Source organism: Elephas maximus, chromosome 1, assembly GCF_024166365.1.
Source record: "Elephas maximus indicus isolate mEleMax1 chromosome 1, mEleMax1 primary haplotype, whole genome shotgun sequence".
Classification (NCBI taxonomy): domain Eukaryota; kingdom Metazoa; phylum Chordata; class Mammalia; order Proboscidea; family Elephantidae; genus Elephas; species Elephas maximus.
Window position 1 is genome coordinate 49,933,182 of NC_064819.1, and position 13,889 is coordinate 49,947,070.

A 13,889-nucleotide genomic window follows, 5' to 3' on the forward strand; every position below is an offset into this window, starting at 1 on the left:
AGACCCAGCTGAGTCATTTCTGTGAAGGCTTTTTTTCTCACTTATTGTGGCAGAATTGATTACATTTTCCATTTTATCACCCCCTTACCTGGTACGTACTTGTTCTTATACTTAATAGTTACTGTTCTCCCCACCTGACTGTGAGCAGCATCCATGTCTTATTTAGTTTTATATGCACAGTGCTTGTCAAATAATTGGCCCTGAAAGGATACTGTGTCTCTCCCAGAGCCACTGATGGTCAGAAATGATAAGGCTTATTTTTTATTGGTTTAGGAGTTTTGCTTGTCTTCTTGTCATTCAGTTTATAGGTTTAAAGCTTTGTGATCCTTCTCCTCTTCAAGTGGAGTATTTCTTTTTGATTCATATAATGATACTTTATGATGATTACACACAATCTGATTCTCTATCAAGGATTGGGCACTTTCGCTTCTTTCAAGTTTGTTAGTGCTTCTTCCACTTAAGTAGTTTTTCGACGTCTCTAATCAATCCCTAGGAATCCCTGGGTAGTACAAACAGTTTTTTGCTAACCGAAAGGTTGGGGGTTTGAGTCCACCCAGAGGGGCATCTCAGAAGAAAGGCCTGGTGATCTACTTCTGAAAAATCAGCCGTTGAAACCCTATGGAGCACAGTTCTACTGTGACACACGTGGGGTCACTACCAGTCAGAGTTGACTCAGTAGCAACTAGTTTTGGTAAGCAGTCACTATTGGCTTAAATACATGGAAGCCCTCAAAATCTAAACATGAAATAATTTTTCTTTAGAGGGTATAAACTAGATATTAGAAAAAGTGTACTTCTCAATAGGGGAAGGCTAATCTTTGATATCCATCCCAAGGTGGAGTGAATTTTAGGGAGTTGAGATAGGAGCCAGGATAAGGCATTAAGTTTTTGAATTCCTTCTATGATTTCAGTATTCTATTTGAAATTAAATCCCTGGTTATCAGTCATATATACCTATATTCCAAGTTAATTTTAACGCAGAACTCCAAAGCACAATTGAAAAAAAAATTTTTTGTTTATCCCTATTTCTGTTTTGTCCCTTAATTTTAATAATTCATTTACTCTTAAAAAAAAAAAAAATCACTGTTCATGGGTGGGAGGAAGGGGACTGGGGGACTCACAGCCTAGGGGGCACTGAGTGTAGGTCACGGGATAATTTGGAAACAGTGGTAATGGTTGAACCACGTGATCAACATAATTAACATCTCTCAGCTGTACAGGCGAAGGATGTTGAAAAGGCAAGTGATTTGTTACATGTCTTTAGCACAATATAAAAAAAAAAATCTGTTCAGTTTTAATTGTTCAATTCTAAATGTGTGTTTTAACTTGTTCTGGTTTATATCTCATGGAACTATGTTGCTGTTGAATTATTTTAAGGTTCTGATATTAAAATACCCATGGTTATAATAGTGTTTTTTTTTTTAATCCCTTTTATTTCAGGGATGGAGAAAGACATCGTAGCCATAAAAGAAGAAAGCAAAAAATATAAAAAAATGATGTATTTGTGCATGTATTAATTATGCTTATGCCATGGTATTTTATGCTGAAATTTTAATTGGAATTGCTTTGAGTGGATCTGTTTGGTGTTCAGATCATTATCTCTAAATAAACACTTAGCCTCAAACCATGAGTACACTATTCCTACAGCTTTGTTTTCCTTATTTTAATAGATGATTTGTTTCCTGTTACTGATTGTTTCATTCTTCTTGGTAATTTATGCATGGTAAGATTTCTTTTAGAATAACACATGAGTAACATTCTTATTGTAGACATTAAACCTCACAGATGAGGTTATGGCACCCTGGGAGCACCATCTGTAATCCATAGGCCCACCCCCATGGCTACTGCCATTTAGCACAATACTAGTGTATTATAAATATAGTAGGGAAAAACAACCTAAAAATCTACCAGAAGGGGAATGGTCTGGCTGAATAAACTGTGGCATAGTCGTGGGATAGATTACTGTATTGGAATTAAAAGAAATAAGCTAGATCTCTATTAACATGGAGGAGCCCTGGTGGTGCAGTGGTTAAGTGCTTGACCGCTAACCAAAAAGTTGACAGTTTGAACCCACCAGCTGCTCTGTGGGAGAAAGATGTGGCAGTCTGCTTCCATAAAGATCACAGCCTTGAAAACCCTATGGGGCAGTTCTGCTCTGCCCTGTAGGATTGCTATGAGTTGGAATCAACTCGATGGCAACAGGTTTGGTTTTGGGTTTATATTAACATGGACAGATCTCAGAAACGGAAAATTCCAAGGTGCAGAAAGATACATATAATTTATATCTGTGTAAAAAATATTAGTATACATTTTTTGTGATTATATACATACGTAAATGTATCTTAAAGGTGTAGAAGAGTGCATACAGAAGTCATAACAGTGGTTATTTGGGGGATAGAATTTAGATAGGAAAGATTAGGGGAGGAGACTAGGATTGAGGTGATTGATGGTCAGCGAGAACTCTAGCTTTATCCATAATACATTAATTTTTTTTAAATAAGAAGGTGTCCATGTTTCATTTGTTAATTAAAAATATACTGTCTTCTGTTTTTAAAAAATCAACTTTGCTGGGTATTATTTAGATGCAATAAAATGCACCCATTTTAAGAGTACATTTCAGTGAGTTTTGACAAATTTATGCTCCCATGTAGCCTTCACCACAATCAAGATAATGTTTTCATCACCCCGAAACATTCTCTAGATCCCTTTCTGCAGTCAGCCCCTCTACCCCCAACCCCAAATCTGCTTTTTTTTTTTTTTTTTAGTATTTATTTTTCGTGGTGATACATATGTCTGTAGATCTGCTTTTTGTCACTGTTGATTAGATTTATCTTTTCTAGAATTCATGTAAATGGAGTAATGCAGTATGTGCTCTGCCTTCTTCCACTCAGAGTACTTTTCAGACTTGTCCATGTTGTATGTGTTACGAGTCGTATATTCTGTTGTATAATAGATCATTCAGGTGAAACTCTGGTGTTAAATATTAAGCACCTCATGTCCAAATGGCAATATCATGGTCTTGAATCTTGGAAACTCAGGCTAAAGATTCCATTGTGGGTTCCAAATAAAAATGAAACCTGAATTATTTGGGGCAGAGAGGTTGATTGGATTTGGATTACATTGAGTAAGTGTTAGGGTTCAGGTGTGGGAAGCAGCTCTGAGATTTATAAGTTGGAAATCAGCAGGTCACCTGCTAAGATGTAGTCCTGCTGGTGCCATAAAACATAAAATCATAAAAGAAAGGACTTTGGAATTACTATAATGTTGAGGTTAAGAGCTCAGATGCTAATCAAAAGGTTAGCAGTTCGAATCCACCAGCCGCTCCTTGGAAACCCTATGGTGCAGTTCTACTCTGTTCTATAGGCTCAGTCGGAGTTGACTTCAATGGCAACAGGTTAACGGGTTTATAATGTTGAACTATGTGAAATTGCTGGTTTTATAGGTCAAAACCACTTGAATTATTGGTGGTTTCATATCATAGCTTAATTTATAATTTTGTTTTTAATTATGATTTCACTAACTGGAAGAAAAACTAAAGAGCAAAATTAAATGGAATACTTGGGTTTTTAGTAGAAGAGAAAAACAAGTGGAAAGGAAATTATCTAAAATGCAGCCAGGATTCTTTAAAGCCCAGATTTTAAGTGTGGCATCAACTACTACTGTAAACTAATAAAATGTAAAATCAGATGTGAAGAGTCATTTGTCTGATTCTTGGAAGTATTAATCTTCTGTGCTTAGCTGTGTTTCAAACTCCTTCACAGGATTACAAGCTACTTGAAAACAGAGTTTATATCTTCTTCAGTGTAACATCCAGTGCCGTCGAGTCAATTCCGACTCATAGCGACCCTATAGGACAAAGTAGAACTGCCCCATAGAGTTGCCAAAGAGCACCTGGCAGATTCGAACTGCTGACCCTTTGGTTAGCAGCCATAGCACTTAACCACTATGCCACCAGGGTTTCCTCAGTGTAACATAAAAAAAAATCATAATAGTTATTAATTTGTAATTTTAAATTTTGACAAAAGAATTTGCAAACCCCAGTCTCTAAGATCTAATTTTGATTTATAAAGTGCCACTAGCAATTACTATTACTACTATTTGTCCTACCCATCCGTTGAGGCCTAGCTCACACGATGACTCCTCACCAACGTTTCTGATCTGTTATTTGCTGTTGAGTTGATTCCAACTGTTAGAGGGTAGAACTGCTCCATAGAGTTTTCTTGGCTGTAATCTATTGGCTGTAAATAATCTTCTCTCCTGAACTAACAATACTAATAATAGTTAAGATTTATTGAGCACTTTTTTTTTTTTTGTCTCAGACTCTGTTTGAAGCTCTTTATATTAAACTTCTCTCATGACCCTCAGAGGTATAAACGTTACTATCCCTATTTTAGAGATGAAGAAACTGAGGCTCCAAGAGTTAAATAACTTCCCCAAGATCTTGAAGACAGTGGTGGTGCCAGACTTCAAACCCAGGCCACTCTGTTCCAGAGCCCACACACACACTTTTTTTTTTAACCTTGTATTTCAGTTACGTACTACTTTTATCACTAACTAGGTTTTAAGATTTCTGTAAGATATATGATTATCTTTGAATCCCCAAGGTGCTTAGCATAATTCCTTGAGTGGTGCAGGTGATAAGTGTTTATGGATAGGAAGTATAGGCATGGAAAAGCTGTTAGCTCCCCAGCATACACAGAATTCAACCAGAATTGGAACTGGAATCCCTGCTCTTAACCACTGTGTAGATGTTTACTATCTGCGGACCCTGTTCAATGGATTCACATCATGAGATCTCTGCCATTTCTTGGCGGTCTCTTCATATACACCAGAGTTCCCCGAACTCCAGAGAATTTGAGCATTTTACCACCCGCCACTTGTTAAAATAGATCAAACTGCCCCACAGATGAACTCGCATTGTATCTTGATACCATTTAGTCATAAACCAAAGTTGACTGCATTGATCGACTTTCCATTCCAAGATTTCACATGAAGATGCAAAAGCCTAGATCTCACAACACCTTTTAAGTTTAAGACTACTTAACAATTAGATGCCAGAGTCCTGGAGGATTCTCAGCCAATGTAAGGAAGTGGGAATCAGACTGAGAAAAGCTAGAACCTGCTTTGTCGTCCACGTTTTATTGTTCCCCATCCCATCTCTCTTCCTTTTCATCTTCAGGAGGAAGAAGAAGTAAGTGTGACACCCCAGTCTGCCCTAGGAAAATGAGGCTTCAGTAGGGGAGGCATTCGTGAGCAGAAAAATTAAGGTAGTGTCTCAAATATTTCGACTGACGTTGGTGACTTTAACTTAGATATTGACACTGTTTTCAGTAATTATCTGAACTCTGCCCTGACAATCTTTAAACCTTAAACCACAAATATCCGCTGAAGTCTTCCTAAAACCAAACCATAGTTGAGCTTAACTAGTAAAAAATGCCTGCCTTGAGGAGTATGCTCTTGTAAGAACTATCAATAAGGGATCAAATTGACAAAAGTAACTCGAGAGATTAGATAGGAACCTTAGGGGACAATGAGTTTTTGTTAATAAGGGAGGAGCAACTCAGAAGAAGGGTGAGATGGTTGCACAGCCAGAAGAATGTCATCAGAGTCACTGAATTGTACATGTAGAAACTGTTGAATTGATGTATGTTTTGCTGTATTCTCAACAACAACAAAATAAATAAGAAAAAGTAATTATCTGAACTCATCACTCAGAATTTTAAATTAGATTAATAATCTCAAAGTACAGTGCAACCTGTGAGAGCTGGAACTTGATGGGACTGCCTTGTTTTTCCAAATCTCCCAAGTTTTCCCCCTTTGGCCAGGTGCAGTCTTACTGCTTTTCTGTTGCTCGTTTTAGTGGAAAACATTTTGAGTTTTCCTTCTCTGGCAGGTGTCCACCTTATACAGGCTCTGGCTGTCACAGGTTTTACTCTACCTGCCACTTTGTTTAGTATGGTTGATTGGATAATCTCAAACTCTTTTGGTGAAAATTGGTTGTCAAGGAGTAAAGTTTAGCTGAAACGTTCTAAATTGGCAAGGACATTTTTCTAATCTTTTCTAATCAATATATTCTATAGTGCAGAAATATTAACACTATAAAAACCGTGTGTACGGTATTTCCCTCTGTCTTCTGAGGACTCTGTATGTTCAGTGAGTTCATGAAGAAAGTCCAAGAGTTTTTGTGTAAAGCTTTGTTGCAGTCTGCGTGGGTAAGGTTAAAACCCATTTTATATTTGCTCGACTATGTTTATAAGGTCAATTTTTTCATGTAGCTTGCTTGTGCAGTTGCCATAAACCAGCAGGTGTGTTAGTTGTTAAAGCTCTTCTAAACCACACTTGTTCTATCACGTTAGTGATTTTACTTCCTGCTCTGGATTTGAGTTTGAGAGTTTTGGATATATATAAAAGGGCCTCACAGCTTTTGGCTATCTGGATTGGGACCAGTAATTTCTAGTGCTCCCTTTCATAAAGAACAGGATTTGCCAGCCTCGAGGGGCTATATGCTGGATTCATCTTTATTGCACAAGCTGTCACTTTCCACTTCAAAACAAATAAAGCCATGTAAGAAAAGGGGTGCTGCCTTTGGACAGAATATATATTCCTATGCTTAATTTGGTTAAGTAATACAAGGCAGGGGGTGCTCCCAATTTAAAGAGTTGCTACACATACCATCTGGACAATGTGAAAATAAGAAAGGCTGCTGGCTCCAGGGAGTTGGTGACACCAATTGAGGAATCTGGGTGCTTGAGTGTGGCGTTATGAGGCTAATTTCCCTGAATCCCAGAACTTTGGTAGCCTGTTTGTCCCTCCAGCTCAATGCTATTCTGGGATGAGAAGGTAATTAAAGGGATACAGAGAGAAGAAGTTTGAGCCCGGGCTTTCTTTGGTATTGCTGACACTATTTAGTACAAATGAAACACTTTTAAGTAATAAATTCATCACAGAGTAGAAGGAATAATCTTGATCAAAAGGGACAGAAGGATGAGTCAGATACAATGCAGGTCCTGCCTCTTAGCTGTGTGACCTGGGAAAATTTTTTTTTCTCTCTTTTTTTTTTTTAATTGAACTTTAGATGAAGGTTTATAGAACAAACTAGTTCATCAAACAGTTGATACACACATTGTTGTATGACATTGGTTAACAACCCCACAGCATGTCAACATTCTTGCCTTCTCAACCCTGGGTTCCCTATTACCAGCTTTCCTGTTCCCTCCTGCCTTCCAGCCCCCACCCCAGAGCTGGTGCACCCCTTTAGTCTTGTTTTGTTCCATGGGCCTGTTCAGTCTTTGGCTGAAGGGTGAACCTCAGGAGTGGCCTCATTACTGAGCTGAAACGGTGTCCGGGTTCCGTACTATCAGGGTTTCTCCAGTCTCTGTCAGGCCAGAAAGTCTGGTCTTTCTTTTTAAGTTAGAATGTGACCTGGGGAAATTCTTAATTTCTTGTTGCTTCCTCTCCCTCACCTGTAGATTGAGGCTATACTCCCTCAAAGCGTTGCGGTGAGGCTTAGAGATAAGGAGTGGGATTTCCCTTAAGCATAGTGTCTGAAATATGGCAAGTATTGAATACCTGCCATTGTTATGGTTTGTAACATGCATGGAGCCGCTTCTTTCTCCCCTGGCTCCTATGCCTGATTTTGCTTATGGGTCAACCTGGATACCTCTTCCTATGTCCTCAGAGAGTTCTCACACTATAGTATTAGCAAACACACCTTATGTCATTGAAGATTTTATAAAGAAATGTGTCTGTGCTTACAGTACCTACCTCTAGCACATAAGTAACTGGCCCCCGGGGTGGTGCAGTTAAGCCCTGGTTAAGTACAGGACTATTGGCTGAAAGGTTGGCGATTTAAGTCATCCCAAGGCATGTCAGAAGACAGTTGCCATGAGTCAGAATTCAATTCAATGTATAACTAACATGGTAATTCTATGTTTAACCAAATTGTTTTCCACAGAGGCTGCATTGTTTCATATTCCTACCAGCAATTGCCAGCGCTTGTTAGTTTCTGTTTTTCTAATAATAGCCATCTCATTGGGTGTGAAGTGGTACCTCATTGTGGCTTTGGTGCGCATTTCCCCAATGACTAATCTTTAGGTTCCATCCCGCTGTGCGTGGGGTCACCATGAGTAGGGGCCAACTTGAAGGCAGCTAACAATAATAACAACAATGATTAGTAATGTTGAGCATCTTTTCATGTGCTTATTGGCCATTTGTATATCTTCTTTGGAGCAACATCTATGCCAAGTTCTTTGCCCATTTTTTGGATTGGGCTGTCTTGTTGAGTTGTAGGAGTTCTTTACATATTCGGGATATTAAATCCTTATCAGATAGGATCCCCAGATATTTTCTTCCAATTTGTAGGTTCTCTTTCCATTATGTTGATATAGTCCCGAGGCACAAAAGGTTTTAATTTTGATGAAGTCCCATTTATCTGTCTTTTATTGCTCATGTTTTTGATATCATCTAAGAATCCATTGTCAAAGGCATGGTGTATCTTTATGTAACTCCTCAGAGTACTTGTTCATGCAATATAGTACTTGAGCAGGCATGACAGCTATTTTTTTCCCCTCATTGATGAGAAGATGTGAGAAAAATGAGTCTCAGAAGTGCTGATAGCTAATTAGGAGTAGGAGGAGACTGGAGACCTGTTCTCCCAATTTCTGCCCTGAGGGCTTCCCTACCCTTAGCGGTCTGATTGGAACATGATATTTCTGGCTGTAGTGAGTGGGCTGTGCTTTTTCTCAGTAATTTCTACTTTGGATTTGCAAGCTTCAGGGTTCACAGGAGATCTGGTCAATTGCCCTGGCCAGCTTTGATTGTGGTGAGCCACACAGGTGATGATTGGAATTGCCGCCACTGCAGAGTGACACCTGGAGGTGGGCATGTCTTTGCTAAACATGATATTACCATGCTTCATTGATTCTCACATCTCACATTTAACATGTCTGAAACTTGGTTGAGTTTTACGATCACTGTTGCCAAGAATTGAAGTGGAGTTTTTCCAGAGAAAATTTATACTTGCTTTATCCTGGGGATGCTGCCAGGCATTTGAAGAGAGCGCAATGCAGATTATCAGGGCAGTTCCCCTTTCATCACCCAGCGCCAGGCTTGAGCCCTGCACGTTTCTGGCCATTCTGTTTTGCGGGGAAGAACCCTTTGGTTGGCGTCCCGGCTCTATTTGGAGGGTATTTTTTCTTTCCTAGTGGTACATAGCATAATGTGCATTTTAGGATTGCTGCCTCTCAGATTTGATGGAACTCTGGTAATTCCCTTTATTGAGTGTGTTCTATGAATGAGCTGCTTTGCATCAATGTCCTAGGTCAGGTTCCCTGGGAACAGTCTCTGAGTCCCAGATTTGATGCAGGATCTTTATTGGAGGGTGCTTCCAGGATTGCACTAGTCAGGGAGTGACATCAGCAGGATGGGCAGAGGGAGAAATTTAGCTACAATGCAGTCAGCTACAATGCAGTCACTGCGGAGGGAGAGAAATTTAGCTACAATGCAGTCACTGCGGAGGGGGAGAAATTTAGCTACAATGCAGTCACGGCGAAAGCATTAGCCGGTCCTGTAGGAACATGTTATTCCGTGTTAGGAGTTCTGGGCTGGGATGGCCCTTCAGCGTTGTCCTCCACGTCAACAATTCATTGGATGCAAGCTCTGACTCTTCTCCCAAGGCTCCCCAGGTCATGTAACCCTGGGTGAGGTTTCCCTTTGATGAAGGGCAATTGGGGGGTGGGGGGATGGTTCTCAGATGTCAGCTGTCCTTAGCGGTGCTCCTGGCAGCTAGTGATAGAGTACTTCCATTCCGGAGGGGGAGATCTGGGTTGTGCACCAAGCATCCACTACAATGAGTTATCTCATGTACTCTTCACTCTTTGTGTAGATGCTGTTATTATCAGTCTCCATTTAAGATGAGAAACTGAGGCTTAGAGAGACTGAGTAGCTTCTACAAAATCCCACAGTTGGTTGCAGAGAATTAAAATTCATTCCTGACACCAAGACCTAGCTCTTAACCATGGTGCCTCACTGCCAGTGCACCCCCCCGCCCCGGGAGCCTCACTGCTAGTGCACTGCCCCATGGGCGCCTCACTGTCAGTGCATCCCCCATTGGAGCCTCACTGCTAAGGCACCCCCATGGGGAGTGGATGCTGTGCTCCTAGCATCTGGTATTATTTTCTTTCTTAGGCAAGGAGGAGGGCAGTGTGTGGTTTTCCAAAGTAGCCACGGTAAGAATTTCTCTGGGACAACAAGGAAAGCAGCAAGAATAGGTTCCATAGAACGATGCTGAGGGGATAGCAAGGACTTAGACTACCCTGGGGTAGGGCAGGGCAAGTTAGCTGCTTCTTTAGATGTGAAGATTCGTATGCAGTCTGTACCTGTGTTTTGTGATTTGCCCTAATGTCCAAGGGAGGGTGGCAGGTAGAGAGAATAATATTCATCCCCATTTTCAAGGTGAGAAGATTGAGGCATGGAAAGATAATAGCTTGCTTGAGATCATGCAGAGAAGGGTAAATCTAGGCCCAGAGCGCGGGCATGCTGCCACTTTGGCGCTCTCCACACGTAGGTCAGAGGACGCTTTGGAACAGAAGCCCAGGCTCCTGCACCCTTCTCCTTAATCTGGAGTAGAGCAGGGCAGATGCTGATTAGATGAATCCCTTCAGTCTCTTCATCCTCTCGAAGAAACGAATGTTAAGAGTCATGGGAAGCAAGAAGTAAACCAATTCAGAAAACTTCTGAAATTCCTAGAGCTTTTTAGTAACTTAATTTATCTTTAAGGAAGAGCACTATATTTGCAGGAAAAAAAAAGTTCTGCTATGGATCTGCTATGAAAGCCATAAAAGGTGGCTGAATTAGTTGAAGAGAGCATTCTTTTGCTTGCTTTATCTAAGAATTTCACTTGCCCAGTGACTTTGCAAGCCATCTGCTTCACGTGACCATCTGGATTACCGCTGGTAAAATCAACAGTGGAAGACATTCCTGTTTGGGGATGAAAGCCTCCCAGGGGGAAAAAACCAGGTTAGTTTCCCCCTTTTATTTGATTCTTTCCTCAGCGAAGAAAGAAAATGTGTACCATTTTCATGTAGTTTGTTCCAGCTGTAAATTTACTGAGCACTTACTAGGGGCCAGGCTCAGTGCTGGGTTCTTTACGTAAACAACTTGGTGTGGTGTCCTGGGACTCATTCTACCTTCCTAGTTTGCTTGGGGTCACTGGGTGATACAGTTAACAGGCTTGGCTGCTAACAGAAAGGTTGAGGTTTTGAGTCCACCCAGAAGAAAGGCCTGGTGATTTACTTCTAAAAAATCAGCCATTGAAAACTCTACGGGGCACGTTTCTACTCTGACACACATGGGGTCGCCATGAGTCAGAACTGGTACTGGGTGCTGGGTTTAGTTCGCCCTCCTCAGCTGTAGGGATCAGAGGCTAAAAACCACAGTTCTGGGTTCCATTGCAGCCAGGGGTACAACGTGATGCTGGCTCAACCAATCAGATGACCTCGTGGAGATTTGGTGGGCAGAAGCCAACTGGGGGCTTTGCTTCTGCTGCCTCTGCTGCTGTTGGCAAGTGGGCTGGAGGAGCTGTTCCCACATTAGCAGATGGCTCAGGTAGGGGTGGGGCATGTGAGGTTCTGTAAGGTCAGGGTGGCTCTGGGACCACCAGCTCTTGGGGAACTTTTCTGGTGCTCTTTAAGCCCAGGGTATTTGCTCCTGGAGCCACAGTGGCAGAGTTTTCTCATCCCTGGGTCTCTGGTAAGGTATCAGATCCTTACCTGGTCCCTGATTATACGATGGAGGTAGCACTTCAGGAGTGTCCTTCTGGAGTTATTTCTGAAAGCCCTGCCGTGAGCCCACTCCTCCAGCCCTTTACATGATTTCATAAGCACCTAGTTGAGTATGCTGTGGACTGCCAGAAGAATGAACAAATCAATCTTAGAAGAAATTCAACCAGAAGCTCCTTAGAAGTAAGGATGGCAAGACTTCGGCTTGCTTACTTTGAACATGTCATCAGGAAAGACCAGTCGCTAGAAAGGGACATCATGGTTGGCAAAGTAGAGGGTCAGCGAAAATGAGGGAAACCCTCAGTGAGACGGACTGACACAACAGACACAACACCGGACTCGAGCACAGCAATGATCATGAAGATCATGTAGGACCAGGCCACGTTTCATTCGGTTACACATGAAGACACCGTAAGTCAGAGCTGACTCAATGGCAACTAATACCAACAATCCCTCAGTTGAAATGTGTGTTTATGACTGATGTCTCTCGGATTTCGTGAACTAGGGCAGCTTCCCTTTCTTGAGTGCTTCCTGTGAATGAGACACTTTGCATACATGTCATTGGTCAAGTTCCCTGAGAGACTGTCCACCTACCCACAAGAGCTCCAGCAGTTTTTTTCTGCAGCAGCTGCATGGTGCCTGATGCAATTGATCTTCACTACCACCCTGAGAGGCGGGCATTCCTAGTCTCAGTTTTACAGCTGAAAAATCTGAACTCAGAGGACTCAAGTAAGCTGGCCTGTTCCCTTTCCACTCTGTCATCCTACCTGAACAACTTTGCACAGGCTACACTGGTCAGCTGGGTGTTTGCGCATCCTGTGTGTTTCCTCATACGGCGTACCTGTGAGGGAAAAATACGTATGGTAAATCCATCTTCAAAATTACTTTGCTTTATGGAGTTGTTGTGTGGTGCAAACAGTTAACATGCTCAGCTGCTAACCAAAAGGTAGGAGGTTTGGGTCCCCCCAGAGCACCTTCGAAGAAAGGCCTGGTGATCTACTTCTGAAATATCAGTCATTGAAAACCGTATAGAGCACAGTTCTACTCTGACACACATGGGGTCCTCATGAGTTGGTAGCGACTAGACGGCAACTGGGCTGGTGATCAGGCATAACGGTCTTTTGCTTTCTCACTGTGAGAACCATCCTAAGACCGGCTGTGCTGTGCTGTCAGCAGGTGTGCGTTGTGGAGTTCCTTCATCATAACACTGTTACTCCTGTGGTCGTGTAAATTCATGCGTGCTCTTGCTGTGCTCACTTGGTTGGTGTTACGGATTGAACTGTGTCCTCCCAAAAGATAGGCTAAAGCCCTAACCCACGGTACCTGTGAATGTGATCTGATTTGGAAATAGGGTCTTTGAGGGTGTTATCAGTTCACATGAGGTTACAGTGAAGTAGGGTGAGCCCTTATCCAGTATGAGCAATGTCCTTATAAAAGAGGAGAAGAGGCAGAGGAAGGATGCCATGTGAAAACAGGCAGAATTCAAGTGATCTACGAGTCAAGGGGCACCAAAGACATTAGGAGCCGCCAGAAGCCAGGAGACAGACATAGGACAAAAATTCCCTGAGAACGAGCACCCTGAATTCAGAAGGGATAAACACAGCCAGCATCCTGATTTCAGACTCCCAGCCTTTAACACTGTGAGGCAATAAATTTCTGCTCTTATAAGGCACACAGTTGTTGGCACTGTGTTAAGGCAGCCCTACAAAACAAATGCAGTGGAAGAGAAAGTGGAAGGCAAAAAGAAGGAACATGTAAGAGTGCATTTATTATTTATCTAGCTCCGAGGATATCATTTTTAATAACAACCACTATCACCACCACAGCCTGGCTCTCATGGAAGAGATCTGAGGAGACTGCCATCTCCTCCCTTATGTTGTGTTTCTCTTTTGCTGTGGAGTCTTGCACACATGTGCAGGGTGAATGTTTTCAGTCCTCTTGGAACATTGGGATGCTTGAGGTCATTGAATGGTTAAGTAGTAATGGAAACTGACAGTAACAGGAAAACTTGCTTTCTTTGAAATGGAAAAATATCACGATTTGAAAACAGCAAAGTAATTGACCAGTTTAGTTCTGCCTGGTGAATTGCTCTAGAAATGAACAACTCAGGGGA

The 13,889-nt window shown here is 41.7% G+C and overlaps 1 protein-coding gene across 2 annotated transcripts in view; it reads left to right on the top strand.

Annotated features, from left to right (window-relative positions):
* SNRNP48 (small nuclear ribonucleoprotein U11/U12 subunit 48) overlaps nt 1-10,696 on the top strand; it is a 28,329-nt gene extending 17,633 nt beyond the window's left edge. Inside the window, exon 9 of one of the 2 annotated variants that reach the window (XM_049883241.1) lies at nt 5,179-10,696. In XM_049883241.1, the coding sequence (XP_049739198.1) occupies nt 5,179-5,194 (16 nt within the window). In that variant the 3' untranslated portion in view covers nt 5,195-10,696. Of the gene's footprint in view, nt 1-1,439; nt 3,680-5,178 lie in introns of those variants that run through there. The other variant, XM_049883232.1, reaches the window with a different exon arrangement.
* Nucleotides 10,697-13,889: the final 3,193 nt, after the last annotated feature.